At 40.8% G+C, this 18,469-nt stretch overlaps 2 protein-coding genes across 15 annotated transcripts in view; one reads left to right on the top strand and one right to left on the bottom strand.

The window, feature by feature from the left end:
• The window catches only part of Nsun6 (NOP2/Sun RNA methyltransferase 6), a 51,464-nt gene extending 48,223 nt beyond the window's left edge, over window positions 1-3,241 (top strand). For all 6 annotated transcript variants that reach the window (XM_031369071.1, XM_031369072.1, XM_031369070.1 and 3 more), the window contains 2 exons: window positions 798-923; window positions 2,658-3,241. In XM_031369071.1, coding sequence (XP_031224931.1) covers window positions 798-923; window positions 2,658-2,891 — 360 coding nt within the window. In that variant the 3' untranslated portion in view covers window positions 2,892-3,241. The remainder of the gene's footprint in view (window positions 1-797; window positions 924-2,657) is intronic.
• A 3,649-nt stretch (window positions 3,242-6,890) lies between these two features.
• Cacnb2 (calcium voltage-gated channel auxiliary subunit beta 2) overlaps window positions 6,891-18,469 on the bottom strand; it is a 376,672-nt gene continuing 365,093 nt past the window's right edge. For all 9 annotated transcript variants that reach the window (XM_031369058.1, XM_031369060.1, XM_031369064.1 and 6 more), the window contains 5 exons: window positions 15,669-15,778; window positions 11,995-12,146; window positions 10,833-10,928; window positions 9,240-9,428; window positions 6,891-8,688 (listed from right to left, as the gene is read on the bottom strand). In XM_031369058.1, coding sequence (XP_031224918.1) covers window positions 8,200-8,688; window positions 9,240-9,428; window positions 10,833-10,928; window positions 11,995-12,146; window positions 15,669-15,778 — 1,036 coding nt within the window. In that variant the 3' untranslated portion in view covers window positions 6,891-8,199. The remainder of the gene's footprint in view (window positions 8,689-9,239; window positions 9,429-10,832; window positions 10,929-11,994; window positions 12,147-15,668; window positions 15,779-18,469) is intronic.

The following is an 18,469-nucleotide window of genomic DNA, read 5'->3' as shown; positions in this document are numbered from 1 at the left end:
CCCTCCCCCTCCCCTCCCCATCCTTGTCCATCTCCCTCTCCCTCTCTCTGCCTCTCTCTCTCTCTCTGTGAATGTGTATTCATACACATATTTATTTATTCTATGTGTATATATGTGTGCCTGAGTGTATGTATATGTGACATGTTTTGTGCATGCACCAGCAGATGTCAGAAGAAAGTTTCAAATCACCTGGACCTGGAGTTAATAGGCAGTTGTGAGCCATAATATTGGTGCTGGGACTTGAACATGGGTCTTCTGCAAGAGCAGTAAGCACTTTTACCCACTGAGTCATCTCCATATTAGATATTGAAAGCAGCTGACGACTGGATAGGGAAGGTGAAAGGACTTCAGGTATAAATGGTGCTCTGAGGTTCAGGCCTGGAACTTTGGGAAGCCAGAAAAGCTGTTCAAGCAGATTTCAGAGGATGGCAAGTATTTATTTGGGCACACATTAGCTGAGATCCCAGAAATGTTGACAAGACAACTTAGTACATACAGATTCAGAAAAGAGGTCTCTACAGATGGAAGTTTGTACTTTTGGCCATAAGGATAACATGGGAGGGGAGGTAAGTGAAGGGTCTCTGTGTAAGTCAGAGTCTATGTGTGTCTTGAGGCTCCAGAGAAGGCTGCATGCAGTCTGTAAAGTACACATTGCAGTCTAACTACAGGAAGAGATCCTATCATATAGGGCAATCCGTTATTTTCATCAAATGCCTGCAAGGCCTCATGTGCCACTGAATAACTTACTGGGGTCTGTTGGGTCTTGGCACGCATTGTCTGATCACTGTTTTCCTTAGGCAGTCCAACTCCTGAAGCCAGGGGGAGTGCTGGTCTATAGCACATGCACAATCACTCTGGCAGAAAATGAAGAGCAAGTTGCCTGGGCCCTCAGAACATTCCCCTGCCTTCAGCTTCAACCCCAGGTGAGAACATAAGATAAATAAAGCATGCTTCATATATCCTTTTCTAATATGTGTTCTTATAATGTGTGTTAAGGAAGAAAACTTTCATCATAGAGTTGGTATGGCTAAAGGCATTTCAGATGTTTCTGGGGCTGGCTCCTTTCACTATTAGATAAAGTGTGAAGTACACTGACAGACATGGCATTTTATAGAGGGCTGTGTCAGAGCTCTGAAGCACTCTCTTCACGAGTGTCGGCGTGTTTAGACTAATCACAGGGATTCACATGACCAGATTCACTTCCCCTCTCTGCAGTCTGCCATCTTACTAAACTGGGGCAGGGCTTGGGTATCCTTCTGCTCCTGTTTATTCCACTTGCTGTCACTAACTGTATTTCAAAAAAGTCCTTTTCTTTTTAGTTAGACACATGTTGCTCATATGTATGGGTGTATGTCATGTGCATTCCTGCTCCACGGAAGTCAGATAATCCCCTGAGTATGAAGTTAGAGATGTTGTGAGATACCACATGTGAATGCTGAGAGCCGAGCTGGGTCCTCTGTAAGCCTTCCTTCCTTCCCAGTCTTGCATGTTTCTGATTTGGAAAAGACTGAACATTTTCCCCTCCTGCAGCATCAAACTCAGGGCACTGTAGAATATTAGAAGACTAGCAATGGGAACAAGCTACAGTTGGGAAGCGTCCCCTTTTATACTTTTACACTAATGTAGGATATTTTAAAAGCTATTTCTAGTTTGTTTTGTTAGTTAGCACAAACATGACTTTTTGTTAGGATTTTTATTAAGACAGATTCAATTTTGAGATATTTATGTCTATAGAGGTGCTAATATTTGGAGACATTGAGCATCTGATGTGGCTTCTTGCTGAACTCTTTAACAGGCAGTCACAACATAAAGGTTAAAACAATCTAGAAATGGCCCCTGCACTGGGAGGTTAAGATCATTACATGGAAATAAAAGCAACATCTTAAAGTTCCCATGGCGTCTGTGTGAAGAAGTAATGGAATATCCCCCCTTCACTGTCACGGATGCCTACCGGACAATTGTTTCTTCTCCACCAGTGGACAAACCCTTGTCTGGGGACTTGATCTTTGGCACTAATGGTTTTCAAAAATGACTGAATTCTTTTAGATTCCTTAAAACCTAGTTGACGTAGCCATGCTTCATATATCCTTTTCTAATATGTGTTCTTCTCATGTGTGTGTTAAAGAAAAAAACTTTCATCATATAATTGGTATGGCTAAAGGCATTTCAGATGTTTCTGGAGCTGGCTCCTTTCACTATAAGAGAATGAGGAAATGTACTGCTCATTTGTCTATGTCACACGAGGCCCTATAGTGCTGTCTTTATTTAGTTTCAGAACTAGATATTTAACCTATTTTTATATATGAGTAAATGGAGTTAGGTAAAGCTGCTTGCTTAGGTCATATAGCTGAGATATATTAGAGCTGCATTTTAAGTCTACAAGCATCTAATCATAACATTCAGGCCTTTCATAATGTCACAACACTTGATAAGCATGGTGGATCCTAAATAAATAGGAACTCCTTCATCAGGTGGCCATATGTTGCTGGTTTTCTACCACCCTCAGATTGGCATTTGAATCCCACAAAGGCAAGTGTATTCACTTGTGATTCTGGAAGAGGTCATACAACTGGTCTGTCTTTTCTTACTTAAGCTATATAGAGGCAACTTACTAACTGTAGTATAGTCAACCAGTTTTGCTCATTTCTTCCCAACAGGAACCACAGATCGGAGGAGAAGGGATGGTGGGAGCTGGCCTGTCATTGGAGCAATTGAAACAGCTGCAGCGATTTGATCCATCTGCTGTGCCACTGCAGAACATAGACACTGATGCTCTTGGAGATGCCAGAAGGGAAGACATGATTTGCCTGGCTAACAAGGACTGTATAGGTTTCTTTATTGCAAAGTTTCTAAAATGTCAAAGCACAGAAAAGAAGGTTTCTCGGAAATGAAAATCCTGAAGACTGTGTGCGGTGCTTTTTCTTACACCAAAGTGTTGTCAAGCCAACGGAGTGAGGGCATGGTTGCTCAGGAAACAGGATGATGCTAACAGCTTCCCTGGGATTGGAAGGAGCAGTGTACACAAGTAGTCCTGGGAAGGTGGGGCTGGGAAAAGATAATCAGCCTCATGCTTTATGAAAGGGAAGGGGTTGCTGCCTGTGGGGGTCTGGAATATACTTTCAGTTTTAACTCATAAATATTAGTCTTTCTAATGTCATAAAATTAAATCTTTCTATGCAAAAAAGTAATTTAAAAACAAAAGAATAAACCTCTAAGCCTTTCAAGTGGTTATGAAAAACTATTTTATTTTTCTAAGACACTGTGGTTTCTTTAATAAATTTTCAGGACATGGACGGTAACCCTGACCTCATCACAACTGAGGTAAGGAGGCTTGTTGCCGGAGTTTGCTTCTGTCTCTCTCTGCTTACTGATTCTAAATCTGGCTTTTTAATTTAAAGTTTTTTGTTTTTTTTTAATGTATTGAGTATGTGTGTGAATGTATTGAGTATGTGTGTGGAATACATGTCGAAGTGAAAGGACCACCTTTGGAAATCAATTTTTGTCCTCTACCTTGGGCTCTGAGGCTCAAACTCAGATCCTCAGGCTTGTGTTACAAGTCCTTTTTACCTGCTGAACCATTTCACCAGTCCTCAGGTCACTTTTAAATAAAGCTTGGACTTGTGCTAAATAATACTTTGAAAGGTGAAGTGCAGGTGTGCACTCTGTAGCTAAAATGGCCATTGAGAGTACTCCACATTTTGGCTGTATTTTATCATCTTCAAGAACAGACGTCATGCAAAATAATAGAGAAATAGAGAAAAAAGCAGTTACTGAGAGCTAAGACCTGGCTTGACCTTCCACTGGGCCTCTGCTTTTCTTGATGAACCTAAGCACTCACAGAGCGTAAGCACCAGGCGTCTATGTCTGATAGATGAAGACGGAATAAGAGCTCCTCTTAATCAAATCTAAACTCAGCTTGGACAAAACAAGCAGCTCAGTCAGCCTGCAGACGTGAGCAAGCACCCTGCTACTCTGGCCATTCTGCTTTCAGTGGTCCTGCTTTGTAGATAAGCTCTTAGGATTTCCAGCACCCAGCAACATGGCACGGCCTCTGTGGAACATCCCAGACTGGCTGTTTCCTTCTGTTCACACCCTTCCAAATTCCTGGGCTTTGAGCATGTCAAACACACAACCGGAAACCATTGTTAGTCATTATTCTCCTTGTAGGAAGGTCTCTCAGTGATTTGCCGCATCCCCCCTGACTGTGGCAGCTCTTGGATCAGGTAAAGCCTTTGGGTGGTTTCTTCCTGGAGAAAATCTCTTTTGAACAGCCCTGAGCTCTCCACATCCAGGTACCTGTACTCATATCTCTCAGCACATTGTGACTCCAGTTTACTGTGGTACCCTGAGCACACTCCTATACCTGGGAAATGGACCAGGACAGAGAAATAATGTGTTTTCTTCTCTCTTATCACTGCTTCAGAATAGATGGTCAGTGGGTATTATGGAATATGAAAAATTATCTTGAATTTCCTAAGATTCTAGTATATAAGCAAGCCTTTTTTTATCTTTCATTCTGCCTGTGTCCAGGAGATGCCATTTTGACAAAAGAGATACACCATCTCTCAGTAGCACGTCTGTTTCTGGACTCCAGGTAGCCCTTCTGTTTTTAAGATGTATTTTAAGCAATCCCATAAACATTGTTTCCTTTCTTGCTCTCTACATGTCTGAATGTACTAACCTAGGGTGAGAATGGGAGAGAAACAGCCGAGCAGCGCACCTGCACAGTGTCAGACTTTTTACCCATTCTAGTCAATGCCAGAGTGCACACAGAGCCAACACAGGAGAACTCTGCATGTATTCAGAACAGCAAGCACACACAATACTTGTAACATTATTCCTAACATAAGCCATTTTCGGTGAATTCCTTCCTTTCAGATTTGAAAGTAAACCACATATTCTTCAAGGACACAAAAATGAAATCAGGAACATGTGGAAGGCTATTAACATATCTTTTTAGCATACTTAGTTTTAATATAGATTATTTCTATGAAAGCAGAAAAAAGCATTTATTTGGTGATAAATACATTTCAATTAAAACCCTGTGTTAGATTTTAGTTTATATAGCAAAATGAAGCAAAACAGTAAGACCCAGAGTCAGTAATATGACACTGGAATAAGAGCAGAGCAATCAAGGAGAAATGGTGTCATGTTCCAGCAGACAGGGAAGCTATCAGTCTTCTTAAAAATAAACTTCTAAATGTGAATCTGAATTACCCTACAGGATGAGCTAAAGTGGGGAAAAAAAAACCTCTGGTTTACATTTTAAACATCTACCTTGGTTTTTTTGTTTGTTTGTTTTTGCTTTTGGTTTTTGTTTTCCTTAAATTAGATATTGAAGGAAGGTTACTAAAAGAATACCAGGTTATTGGCATTGGCCAGATGAAGATATCCCACATGTTAAGTGTCAAATGTAGTATTCTTGTTCCTAAGATGGCAATTAATACCAATGGTAAACAGTGCAGAAGCCAGCTCTTTATTTGTTTCCAATGAATGACTTTAAACCAAGTTCATCAAACAGTTCAGTGTCATGACAGTGAGTGTTGAACAGGGATGCAGAGCGGACATGTTTAATGTGGTTTTTGTCTGCAGAACAGTATGACTGAAGATATCCTACTTTTAGCAGCACCTTTTTTGTAACAGTAAGTAAATTAGCAGTTGAGAAAGCACAGGAAAATCTGAAGTAACGGACACAAGAGTATAACACTATTAACTATATCCCCAGCTTTTCTTGGCTTGACTACAGAAAAATCAGGATTCTACTACTGAGTCAGTTAAGATCAAACTTTTGATTGTGAAAAGAGCACTGTTACATCCCAGTAGTCAGTAAGTCAGCCATCTTCCTTCGGAGGTCAAGCACACACTGCTCATTGAGCCCCAATGTGTGCTTTTGCACATAAGTGTCTTGTGTCAGATCCTTCGGCAGCGTAGAGGAAAGCTGTGATGTGCACACACATGCTCACAGTAAGCAGATGGACAGACAGCATTAGAACGAGTCTGTGAAAGGGATGCACGGTAACTGCAGGCACAGGTACAACAAACACCGTCCATCATAAGGCTGGGTGTCTCAGCCATTCCTCTGGATGAAACACGCACACATAGGAAGGGAGTAGATCACTGCTCAGAGTCTGTGATGAGTGCTTTCTGAATTCGGGTCAGAAATGACTGTGGAGAGTGTGTAAATTCTATTAGAGTATAGTGCTGATTCTAAGGAAAATGTTCATTCGCTAAGCAGGTAAACCACTGGTAAAATATATATGTAACCCCTGTTTTAAATGCTTGAGTTTTCTTGGGTAATGTAGTAAATGTAAAACTGCTTTACACATAAATGCCTAATAATATTTCAGAAGAATATGAAATAACCAGGAAACAGAACAAAAATATATTTATTGTAACCATGATTTGTTTTAGTAATATACCAGTTTGGTTGGGTAATCACAGATAGATGTTTGCCTGCGAAAGGCTTTGAATGCTAGGGTCTCGTGAGGCTAATACACTATCTGTCTGCCTGCCTATCTATCTATCTATCTATCATATGTCTGTCTGTCTGTCTGTCTGTCTATCTATCAGCACTGGACGCTTGAGAGACAGAGATTGTATAGCCTTGACTAAGATCATCACAAGCTTCTTAACACAGGCAAATTTCAGGCGAGAAGAAAGTGTCTTCTAGGTTCTCCTTCAGAGATGTCTCGTAGAAGGAAATGTTTCAGCTATGTTGCTTCAAGTCATTCTATTTTACCCTGATAACTTCTAAAGATTTAGCAAGAACTTTGGTTATAAGAAGCACTTCTAGATTCTGACCGTGTAGCTGCTCAGCTTGGTGCTGGGGGAAGAAGAGCGCGTGGCTGAGGGTAAACAGGAGCAGTAGGCACATTTAGAAAGAAGAGTGGGACAAGTTATAAAAATTTATTTCCCTACGAAATAATTGCACAAGCTGTGTAAACATTTCTTACTAAAACAAAATATTCTGACACACAAAGATTGTCCATTTCCAGTGGAACACTCACAGTACAAGATGCCCATGTATCCTCTCTTGAAGGGCAAGAGCAAGGAGCCAGCGTCGAGCGCTTCCCTAGTTCCTTTGGCAGCAAGCTTCCTCACATTCCCTGGCTGCTCAGTGGGTTTGAAAGCAACATACAACACAGTTAAGTACAAAGCCAGGTGGGCAGAACTCTCAGCCGTCAGTCTCTGGTTTCCGCATTAGTCTTCTGTGTTCCACTTCATCTCAGCCGCTCACACACTCACACACTCACACGCGCATGTGCACATGGTGGGCTCCGCGTGGATACTCCAGTGCGGTGACTACAACAGACACTAGCTGCTAAGAAGGTGTTTGTCACAATCAGTGTGGACTGTATGGAGTAGAAAAACCTCTGGAGTTTGGTTACATTTACCATAATTTATGGTTAAAATAAAAAACGTACACAGATGGGATTACATTCAGAAATCAAAGCTCAAGTCAAGCAATCACACATATTTACAGTATGTACAGGCCCTCTCTGAGAATAGGGAGAGGTGTCTAGACAATATTAGAAATTTCCTGAATGTGGGCATGTCTAGTCCCTGTGATTCATAAAGCAAATCTGCTGACTTGGCATTAAGACCCTAAAATTGTGTGATCAAACTGATATATATATATACATATATATGTATATATATACATATATATAATTATAATAAGGTGTTTGCAGAAATAACATTTACAAACTGTCTACACAGTACACAGTACTAGTACATAGAAAATAGATTCTAACTTTATAATCTCCTTTGTGTAAGGCAAGACTGAATCTGTCCCCAAATTTAGTCAGCCAGAGGTACAAGCAAGAAACAGTGGTCCATGAAAGAATGACAGACAGGTCAGGTATCTGGGTATTACAAATATGGAGAAATTCCACTTGTTATCTGCACTGCATCTGGCTCACTGGATTCATTAACTACATTTCTGGAGCCACTCTGTTGAGGTGGCAGCTACCCAAACAGCTTTAGAAGAGTTCAGGATATAGACAGAGGACTGCAGCTGTACTAGGCCAATTTCTGTGGTACTTGCAAAAGAATGTATAGTAATACTTGATTGCATGCTATTGCTATTGAAGCAACAGCAATACAAAATAGACAAGACATCACAGATGGTTGCAATGTAGCCCCCAAAGATTTTGCTTAAGGATGATACACAAGGCTTGGGGGCAGGGACACGCACGGTCATTGGCGGATGTATACATCCCTGTTCCACTCGCCAGCCTCATTCCTTCTCCTGGATATCATTTCCCCCTCCTTGTCACAGTAGCGGTCTTTAGATTTATGCCGGCTTCGTTGTTTGCTGCACTCAGTGTGACCTTGGTCTCGACCCATGTCCCTAGAGCGGTGACGGGACTCCCTGTGTCTGTGGCCATTGCTGCTGTGGGTCTCCTCTCTGTGGTTATGTTCACGATGTGGGACATAGCGGTCCACATGTTCCTGTGAATAATCTTCCTTTGGCTCCACATAGGCGGAGTCTCGGCTCTCTTGGGTTTCAGAGTCAAACGTCTCTTGTCTAGAGAGGCCTCTGCCTGTCCCGCTGCGGTGGTTTTGGTGTGTGGCTGAAGAAGAACGGTGCTGGGATTTTTTGACGGGTTCCAGACAAGGTTCTTCTTCAGCTTGGGAAGCAGACCGGGGAGCAGAGCGGTCAGTCCTCTGGTCACCTTGAGAACCCTATAGCAAAGGGACACACGTGAGAGCATCAACTGAGGAACTAATGTGTCTTGGGAGCAGTATCATCTAAGTGCGTCTGTTTGAAGTACCAAAATGCTGAAACAAAGCCCAGCCCAGCTTAGGCACCTCACCCCTGGTGGCAAAACTTAAACTGGACTTGTGTTCCTGTGACATTTTGTTTCAGTGAAGGGGCAGGAATGGTCTTTTATAGTCTTTTGTGATTCTAGTACTGGTACCATATCTTATAAGCACAGTCGTAACTAATCTGCTTGAGTATATTCAAACGCATTAAGATGGGGTATTTACATGGGACATGTACTATTCTAGAGCCCGCTCAGAGGAGAGGCAGCCGTGTCGTGTGTTCAGCTCACAGCTCTTTGCTTACATGCACACAACTCATACTAGACTGATAGGACTTGGTCAGGTGGCACTTGGGCTTCTTGTAGCTTGGTAGATCAAGCACAGTGTTTCTTCTCTGGAACCGAGTCTTAGGGGCAGCAGCTGAGGCAGCCTAGATTCTCTGTGAAGACCATAAAAGGAAGTGCTCTTACCTGTGAATTAGAGGCTAAGGTGGGGCTCAGAGGTAAAGCTGAGGTGGCTAAACTCCGGCTAAGGAGAGGGTTGGGGAGGTTACTGCTGGGAGGGTGGGTGGCCTTCCAGTATGCCTCCAGGTAGTCGGCCAGATGCTCACAAGCATCCTCAAGCTGGTTCTCATCCAGGATCACATCGAATGATTCCTGCTAAAGTAAGCATTTCAGTTAGTACAGTTATGCAACCCAGGACCAAGTTCTGTCTTCTCCCCAAACCCATAAGCAGAGGAGAGGCCTTGCCTCTTGTTCTTGCCCGATATTTCCTTTTCCATTTGTTCTTGTCCTTTTCCTTGCCTATTTGTTCTTGCCCGATATTTCCTTTTCCATTGGCTGACTCTCTTAGCTTGTGTGTGTGTGTGTGTTTTGTGTGTGTGTGTTTTGTGTGTGTGTGTGTGGAGGGGGGTCCTCAAATCCTTAATTAAAACACTGAATGGTTTAACTCCTCAAAAATGGACTGTCAGATGATTGGTAAGAGCAATGCAGAGAAGTTATTTATCAGTTGTGAAAAACTGATACTATGGTAGAAAAACATGAAAAATCTAAACAGTTTTGAAGGGTGCTTGTGCTTGATATAGACTGTAGAAAGCTCTGGAACCTAATGAGGCAAGATTAGTTCATGCATTTTGGCAGAATAGGCCAAATTACTGACATTTTGACATGATCAAAACTTAACACTTCAGTGTGGGGAAGGTCAGTGAGGGATGGGGGCCTTTGCTTTTGAAGATTTAAAATTATTGATCAAGAAATGTAACATTACTTTAGTCAAATTCATAATTGTATCTTTTATAGCTTTTGAAATAGTCATACTTGAATGAATACTAGATTGGATCTATAGTCCCAAAGTATAATATGTAAAAAAGTAGGAATGTGTTTCTGGGAAACTTAGTGTTTAAAAATTCAGTTTGGGGTTGGTGATATAACTCACTGGGAAAGTGCTTACTGTGCAACTGTGGGGGCCCTGGTTTGGATCTCTAGAACCCATGCCAAAGCTAGATGCATAACATTGAGTTTTGGTAATCCTAGCACTCCTACAAGAACACGGGGTATAGACAAGAGAATCTTGGAAGTTAGCCATCCAGCTAGCCTATCGTATACTCTGGCCAACCACGAGATATCTCAAGATGGGAGGTGGAGACCAGTACCTCGTGTTTATCCTCTGACCTCAGCGTGCACTGTGTAAGCATGCTCACACTGGCATTCTTATACATGAAATTCAGTGTTTAGTTTTACATGGTTCAATTCAGTTTCTCAGACAACATGTTGCATGTAGCTAGAAGTGGATAAGACCCACACTCTGAAGAGGTTCATCTTACAAACCATAGTCCTTTAATAGGAAGTGAGGTCTGCACGGGATGTTTGTAGTGTGTTTGGAAGAGTGACCAATACCTGGCCTACATATAGTCAAGATGCATGGTCACACAGGCTCTGGCATACTTCTTTAGAGTGAACGTCACTGTAAGTGACGAGGAGCCTCTTTCCACAGATATGTAACTACATTTTTTCTAAAATGTAGGTCTAATCTCTTAAGCTGTTTGGATCATATAGATAACTTACCGGAGGACATTGGGCCAGTTTATCAGCTGCTACCATCTGGACATTGAGGTGTTTTGCTTGGGATTTTCCTCGAGATTTTATTAACCTTTGTAAAACCTGGAAAAGGTATGGGTTTGTATCAGGAATATCTGTACTTGGGTGAGCTACAGAGTATTATACTTGTCCCTGGATGAACAGCATGTATCATTGAGAAACCAAAAAATTAACATGCTTCCATAAGTCTCTTGCAAGCTTTAAACACAAGTAAGTAAAAATCACTTTTTAAGAAATCTGAAATATCAGCTTCTTTATCTAGTATGCTATAATATATGATTTTCTTGATATTTGTAAGGAGACCCATTACAGAGATACACTGTTAAATAAAGGGGTTGTGCTAGGTGCCTCATCAGAGAGTAAGCAGGTGAAGTCCAGTAAATTTGTTGCTATACAGACCTGTGGCCATGAGAACTCAGGAGCTCCGTAGAACAACAGCTTGATGTAGCTTGGTATTATTGTTCTGTCCTGAAATTCTGCTGGACCGTTCCCTATGTGACTGACTCATAAGCTCACTCCTGGAGTTCTCTATGATCCTCACATTTTCATGCTTCATTGCTTAGTATTGCTATTTGTTGGCAGCAAATGCTTCATTTTGAAGTCTGACTGGTTTTGCTTAAGGAAAGATCTGCTAGGTACTTAGCATCCAGTCAGTAGTCCTGAGGTCCCAATGCAGTGGCATCCGTGTTTGTCTTTGAGACAGTTTACTGTGTTCTGTAGCCAAATGTTTTAGTTCATTCTTACATGAAACCTGCTCTGGAGTTGTCTGTAACTATGAGAATATACGCATGCATTTGCTGCTACACTCTGTACCCAAGCTTGGACACCCAGAACTCCATGTGTACAGATGCCAAGAGTGATGGAAAGAAACATCCTAATGGTACTGTTGTAGCAGCTCCCCCATCACAAACCCTCTGAAGTCCTTTCAGTGATCCATAACTCACACTTTAAGACCACTGCTTTGAGCCACACATTAACCATGCTCATTCTTCTCATAAGACTTCTTGACTAGTGTGGAGCTTTTCAGAAACTATGTCCATGATAAAGGCATAGCCTTTAACTACTGGGGAACAACAGAAAACACAGGACAGTAATATCTGAATATAGGAAAACAGTGCAGCCTGCTTACCTTAGGAGAAGAAATCTTTACGTACACTATGATAGGGGCCAAAGAGGTCTTACTGAGTTGAGCTGGGTGATTAATTGTATCCGCATCGAGGACTACCAATTGCAGTGTTCTTGCAAGTTCAAAAATCCTTTCAATTTCACTCTGAACTTCCGCTGTAAACGTTCAAACAGAGTTTGCTTATTGAAAAGGACACATTTGAAACTACAGAAAGTTGTAATCAAGTGACACGCTATTTCTTTATCCAGAGTGATAGCAGGACAGCTGCTATTTTAATGATTATAGTCAATGTAACTGGTTAAAGGTGTCCTTTGGCAAGGGCTTTTTCCTCGCACCTTTAGTACTGCAGGAACTGTTCTTTCAGCCAGTACCAAATGTACCACCTTTCCTTGCCATGAGCTTACCTGTGTTGGGCCATCTGTTACATAAAGATATACAACATAAAGAAAGAGGCCTGAGGGTGCCTATTAGAAACTTGGCCTAAACTGCAGTTCTCTTGCTTTCCACCAATGAAGACATAATCCTAAGTATAACCTGTACAGTCCATATAATGCTAATTGTATGTATGTTTTTCAAGGTTGAACAGTTGGCCTATTCTGCCCTGGGGAGAACCACCTCTCTAGTTTCCAGCTCTTCTCAGTTGCCTGTAGTCGTTTGTGTAGGGTTGATGCCTCCTGGGCTTTTCTCCATTCAGTTTGTTCTGTTCATTGATGTCATCCTTGTCCAGCTCACAATTGGGCAGTCAAGTTGGTGAGACTTTACAAGTGTAGCTACTGATATTACTAGGAATATTTATATATATGTATATATATATAAATATATACATACACACACATGTGCATGCAATACATTTGTAAAGAAAGAGGCCATGAATTTAAACAAGAGAGGGAAGGGATATGTGGGATGGTTTGGAGGGAGGAAAGCTAAGGGAGACATATATTGTAAGTAAATTAGAATCTCAAAAAAAATTATTTTTTAAAGTGGTCTTGTAACATTCATGTTTCAACGGGAAGTTTCCCACTAGAAGTAGCACATAGAATTATAGGAAATGACATCAGTTCATCTGCTCTCTAAAGATTCCACAGCAGGACTCCCAGGTTGACCATCTGGGATAATGAGGATAATTTCTACAGTTTGCCTAGTTTGGTGGCTACTAGCCATGTGAGGGTAAAATGTAGCTAGTCTGAATGAAAAGACTGAATTTTAAAATTGTGATAATTTAGAATTGAACTGTAAAGAACAGCATGTAGCTTGTAGTTATGACTGAAGATGAGAGGGGCAAGTCCACGGGACTCTCACACCAGCCAACTGGGGCCTAAAAATGCTTCAGCCTCTTTGACTTGTCTGTATTAATAGTAGGATGTTCTTTGAGATGATTTTAACTCACATATTCTTCTGGAAAATGCAAGTCACTAACTGCATAAAATTCATTACTTGGATGCTTTGAGAAACTACGACCTAGTCACTTGACGTACTAAATGCAAAATAATATTTGGTCACACAGTACCCTGATACATTCTTGCCACAATAAATACTACATGTCCCATCTGATAAAGTTTACTAGTTTATAAGAAACACAGGGAATATAATTGCACAAATGATAACAGTGCAACACAGCAAAATTCCCACCATCAGAAACCTTCAGAATAAGTAGTCCAGTTTTCTTTCAAGAAAAAAAATTGTAAAAAATAAGAGATTTGAGAGACTGGATTACAATATGTGGACTGTATCCTATTTGGGTAGTAATTTATATACTTATAATTAATCAACTTTGTAAAATATGTCTACAATTTACTCCAATAATCTGGATGGAGAATGATTCAATAAAATGATATTGGCTACAAATAGTTCTTTAGAACTATTTTAGGCAGAAGAACTTGAAAATGTTCCCCGCACTATGTATTCCACAGGTGTCAGTGGCTTGAATGTCATTTCCTCTCAAAGGCCTTCCCTGTATTCAGAGATTCCCCCCTCAGGTTATTCTCTGCTCCCTGGGCTCATGAGTCACTCACTGACCAGCTATCTGTGATTTTTCAATTCATTTATATCTATATTTTGTGTGATTTATTTTTGTGAGCCTGGCACCTATAATACTGCCTAGCAATGGTTGGTTCTCTAATGCCTTAAGAATAAACTCTTTGCCAAGTTCCTTAATGCCTTACTCTCCCTCTTTACGATACGCCCTCTACCTCCCTCCTTTCAACTATACACTTTAGCTAAAGTAGCATATTTTCCAGAAGCTCCTTATAATTGCCAGTCTCAAATCATCACCTCATTCTCTCTCCAACCTCTTTCCTTTCTACACACTTCCAAGCTGCATGTCTCAGCTCAGGACACCTCCTGGGAAAGCCATCCCCATGGCCTACACCTTCTGCAACATCAGCTCTATGGCACCAGTTCACCACAAGAACACTGTTTTCACTCTGCACTCCAGTGGCTCTTATTTGCCTTATTGCTGTTGTAAGCTCCCGAGTGCAGAAGCGTTATAAAATCCATCCTTCTACTTTCAGGCTCTAGGATGCTGTATGATACCTAGCACTTGTGCAGTAAAATACATGGGGCAGAGGAGGCATTTAAAATCCTGCTGTTGGTAACTCTAAACTGCTTGGCTTTGTTAGTTCATTAAATCTATGAAATGATCTTTTTATAACAACGTCCTTAAGTACCAAATAAGATAATTTATCACATTTTCCTCCAAAACTGTAAGATGGGGTGTCTTTGGTCACTGCGTGGTCCAGGCTGCTTTTAAACTTATAATCTTTCTGCATCAGCCTCTGACATACTGAGGTTATAGGTATATGTACCACGTCTACATCTGTAATCTATTTTCAGACTTGTGTCACTAAAAATCACTAAAGGCTCAGTAGGCAGTAGACAAAACAGTTTTATATTGTGTGTGGACATGCGTACATGTTCCCATAGAGGCCAGAAGAGAATGTTACCTAATGTGTACTAGGAGCTGAATTCCAGTTCTGCAAGAGCAGCAAGTATTCATTGATCTATCCCTCCAGATCTAGGCCTCCAGAAGAGAGTTTTTACGAAGTATTAAAGATGTTTTCCTATGTATATAATTATAGTTCAGAGTAACTGAAAAACGTGTTTGCTAAAGCCCTGCCTCCCAGAGGATTTACATATTTTACATAAATAAAGAACTAAGTGAACCTAAATATGCCTGACAACTTTTAGAAATGTTTAAGACCCTAAACCTAACAATATAATAGTTAAAAGTGTACTAGTAACTAAACACTGAGCACATGCTTCAAGAAGTTATATAACACCTGCTGGAAGGTCTGGATTTTACCTTACTGTGTGCTAATGAACAATTTCTAGCCACATCCCAACAAATACATTCAAGTCCCCACAGTGCTTATACAAATAAAAATACTGATGTAACTCAGGACAGACAGGAATTGGCTTTCTCTGTTGTCAGTCCCGCATATAAATCATACTGTTTTGAATATGATCTCACCACTGATGTAAGTGTTCAATGAGCATTCCTGAAACAGACCACAGTGCTAATAGCAGGTGGGATGATTTGTGCTCTCAATAATCTACACTAGCTGTTGATGTGGATTTTTCTACATGGTACCTGCAGTTATTCTCTACAGATCTGCTCACTGTTACTGGTAGGTAAGGAATATTTAAATAGATTAAGCTCATTGGTTTGGCTGACTTACCTAAGCTTGATCTTGTGTTGGATCTTTCTATTATTGCATGCTTACTGGGATTGTTTAATACTGAACGTTTGGCGAGAGAGATGTCAGCAGTGACTCTTGTGATGGATATACTGTTGGAGAAAAAAGAAAACCTAAGATTATTAATCTAATAAAGCAGACATGCATGTAAAAATTTAAAGGGTGATTCATATATAAGTATACATAAAAGGAGTTGGAGAGATTCTTTAGTAGTTAAGATCATTTGCCCTTTCAGAGAAGCCAGGTTTGGTTTCTCACACCCACGTGGTGGTTCATAATCATCTGTAATTCCAGTTGCAGGGGATCCACTGCCCTCTTCTGACCTCTATGAGCTCCAAGCACACACATGATGAACATACGTACATGCAGACAAAACACATTAAATATATATAAACTTGAAATTGCATGTGTAAGTACAAACATATACCTATATTTGTGTGTATGTATTATGCACACAGATACATGTTTCAAAACAGACTTATTAGTAGGAGAAATAATAATTTATTATGCACCTGTCTTGCCCAGCATTTAATATTTGCTTACCAAGTCTGATTAAATTGTCCCCAAAACTAGAAAGAGGTCCATATTTGGTGATGAATAATAAAGAAGAAACTACAGGAAGACTTATAAATTACATTGTGTTACTGTAAACAAAACTAAAGATTACTATTAATCCAACTGAGATTTCTACCTATAGTCTTAGCCTGTGTACAGTGTCGTGACACATGAAAAAAGGTGGCAGACCAGCCTTTCTTCAGAGAACTTCGAATCCAGTGACAGAGATGGAGAATGAGCACGGAATCCAAATGGTGACCGTATGATATGAGGAGTACGTGCACCCTATGAGAGCAGTAAGATGTTGAAAGGGTTCATATGGCACAGAAATAAATATACGGAGGGTGAAAATAGGATGCAGCTCATACTTGGGAAAGTTGAGTAATCAGGGAACATTTACACAGGAATTAAGAAAAATGTAAGACAAAGACAGACTTAGAGTCTTCTTTCAAGGAAGCGGGTGACAGTAAGACCGAAACCAAGGAGCTTGGCTTGGAAGTCTGTTCTAAAGGCAGAGAGGCCAGAACATCAAGTGGCCTGTAAGAATTACTTGTCGATTTGGTATAAAACCACCGACTTACCTACAGGCTATACATCCTAGGGGCCCTGACTGGGACTCATTAGATAGCATGGGAAAAATGATTCTGACAGTTGAGTTCTCATCCTGCATCTTCATCCTTTTGGAAGCCCAGCTTATGTTCGTTACATATATGTCCTCTAGGTGTCAGAAAGGAGGCTGCTTTTCTGGACTAACAGCACAGCGACTGTATGCACACCACTGGTCTCCTATATAAAATACTAAGCAAGAGTATCTTACAGGGAAACACGAAGCCAGAAAGCCTGGCCTGGGAGCACAGACCGTGCTGCTTAGGCCTGTCTGCCCCGTCCGTAAGTATAAGAGCATGACTAGTAGTCGCCGTAAGTATAAGAGCATGACTAGTAGTCACCGTAAGTATAAGAGCATGACTAGTAGTCGCCCTTGCACATGTCTTACACGAGAGGCTGGGAAACAACCAGCCTCTAGTAATACCTCGAAGGCTAATTATGTTCATAGAACTGAGACAAAACTTACGCTTAAAAACTCAAGAGTGGGCTGGAGAGATGGCTCAGTGGTTAAGAGCACTGACTGCTCTTCCAGAGGTCCTGAGTTCAATTCCCAGCAACCACATGGTGGCTCACAACCATCCTTAATGAGATGTGACCCCCTCTTCTGGAGTGTCTGAAGATAGCTACAGTGTACTCATATCTCACATATAATAAATAAATAATTAAAAAAAAAAAACCTCAAGAGTAAGAAGGCTTTTAGAAATTAAAAAAAAATGACAGTAGAAATTAAAAGGGTGAAAGGATGAAGTTAGGGCTCCTCTGAAAGAATACAAGCAAAGAGAAAATAGGACAGGAAACTTGAAAAGTAAAAAATTGCCCAGCAGTTCAAATTTTAAAGAGTTATATGCTTAAAAATTTATTCCAGAATTAGAAGTCTGGAGTTTTATATTAAAAGCCATCTAGCACCTATTAAAATCCATACCAGACACAAATCCCATCACATTAGGAACCAGAAACCTGGAAAAAAAAAAACAAAAAACAAAAACCTTCCAGAGGAAAACAGGGCTTTAGACTTCTCAAGAGCAACAGCAGGGCCAGAAGATTACAATGCAAAAGCTTTCAGGGTCACCTGGCCGAGCATAGGGCAAACTTATCTCCCCAGCACTTGGAAGGATGAAGCATGTTGTAGTACAAGTTCAGCCCCAGCTACATAGTGAGACCCCATCTCAACAGCAGCAACGTCCTTAACATTTACGTCATTGGTTAAGTAGGCTGGTTGAAGACTGTTTTAGATAGTCAAGATAATCATTCTAGGGATATGATTGAAGAATGTGTTTAAATTGAATGTAAGGGTGAAGCTAAAGAGATGACAAGGGATCGAGGATAGAGGACCACCAAAAGCAAGTGGAAGAAATTCCTAAGGATGGAGGACAGTATGCCAGGATGTTAGCACAAAATGTATACTTGGGGGTGAGGTGGTAAGGTGAAGGGCATCACTGGGGAAGCTGCAGCTGTGCCTCATAGAATAGGGTTCCCTTTATGCTGAGCACAGAGAACACATAGCTACTAAAGTCACCATTCCTAAAGTGCATACTTACAGAATGCCTGCTGTATGCTCACATGAGTCTTGTGTATTTATCTAAGCAATATAGTGAGATGATCTCACCCCCTTTGCAAAAAAA

The sequence above is a fragment of the Mastomys coucha genome, unplaced genomic scaffold (assembly GCF_008632895.1).
Source record: "Mastomys coucha isolate ucsf_1 unplaced genomic scaffold, UCSF_Mcou_1 pScaffold15, whole genome shotgun sequence".
Lineage (NCBI taxonomy): Eukaryota > Metazoa > Chordata > Mammalia > Rodentia > Muridae > Mastomys > Mastomys coucha.
Note: the sequence above shows the minus strand (reverse complement) of the source record. Positions and strands in the feature narration are given on the sequence as shown.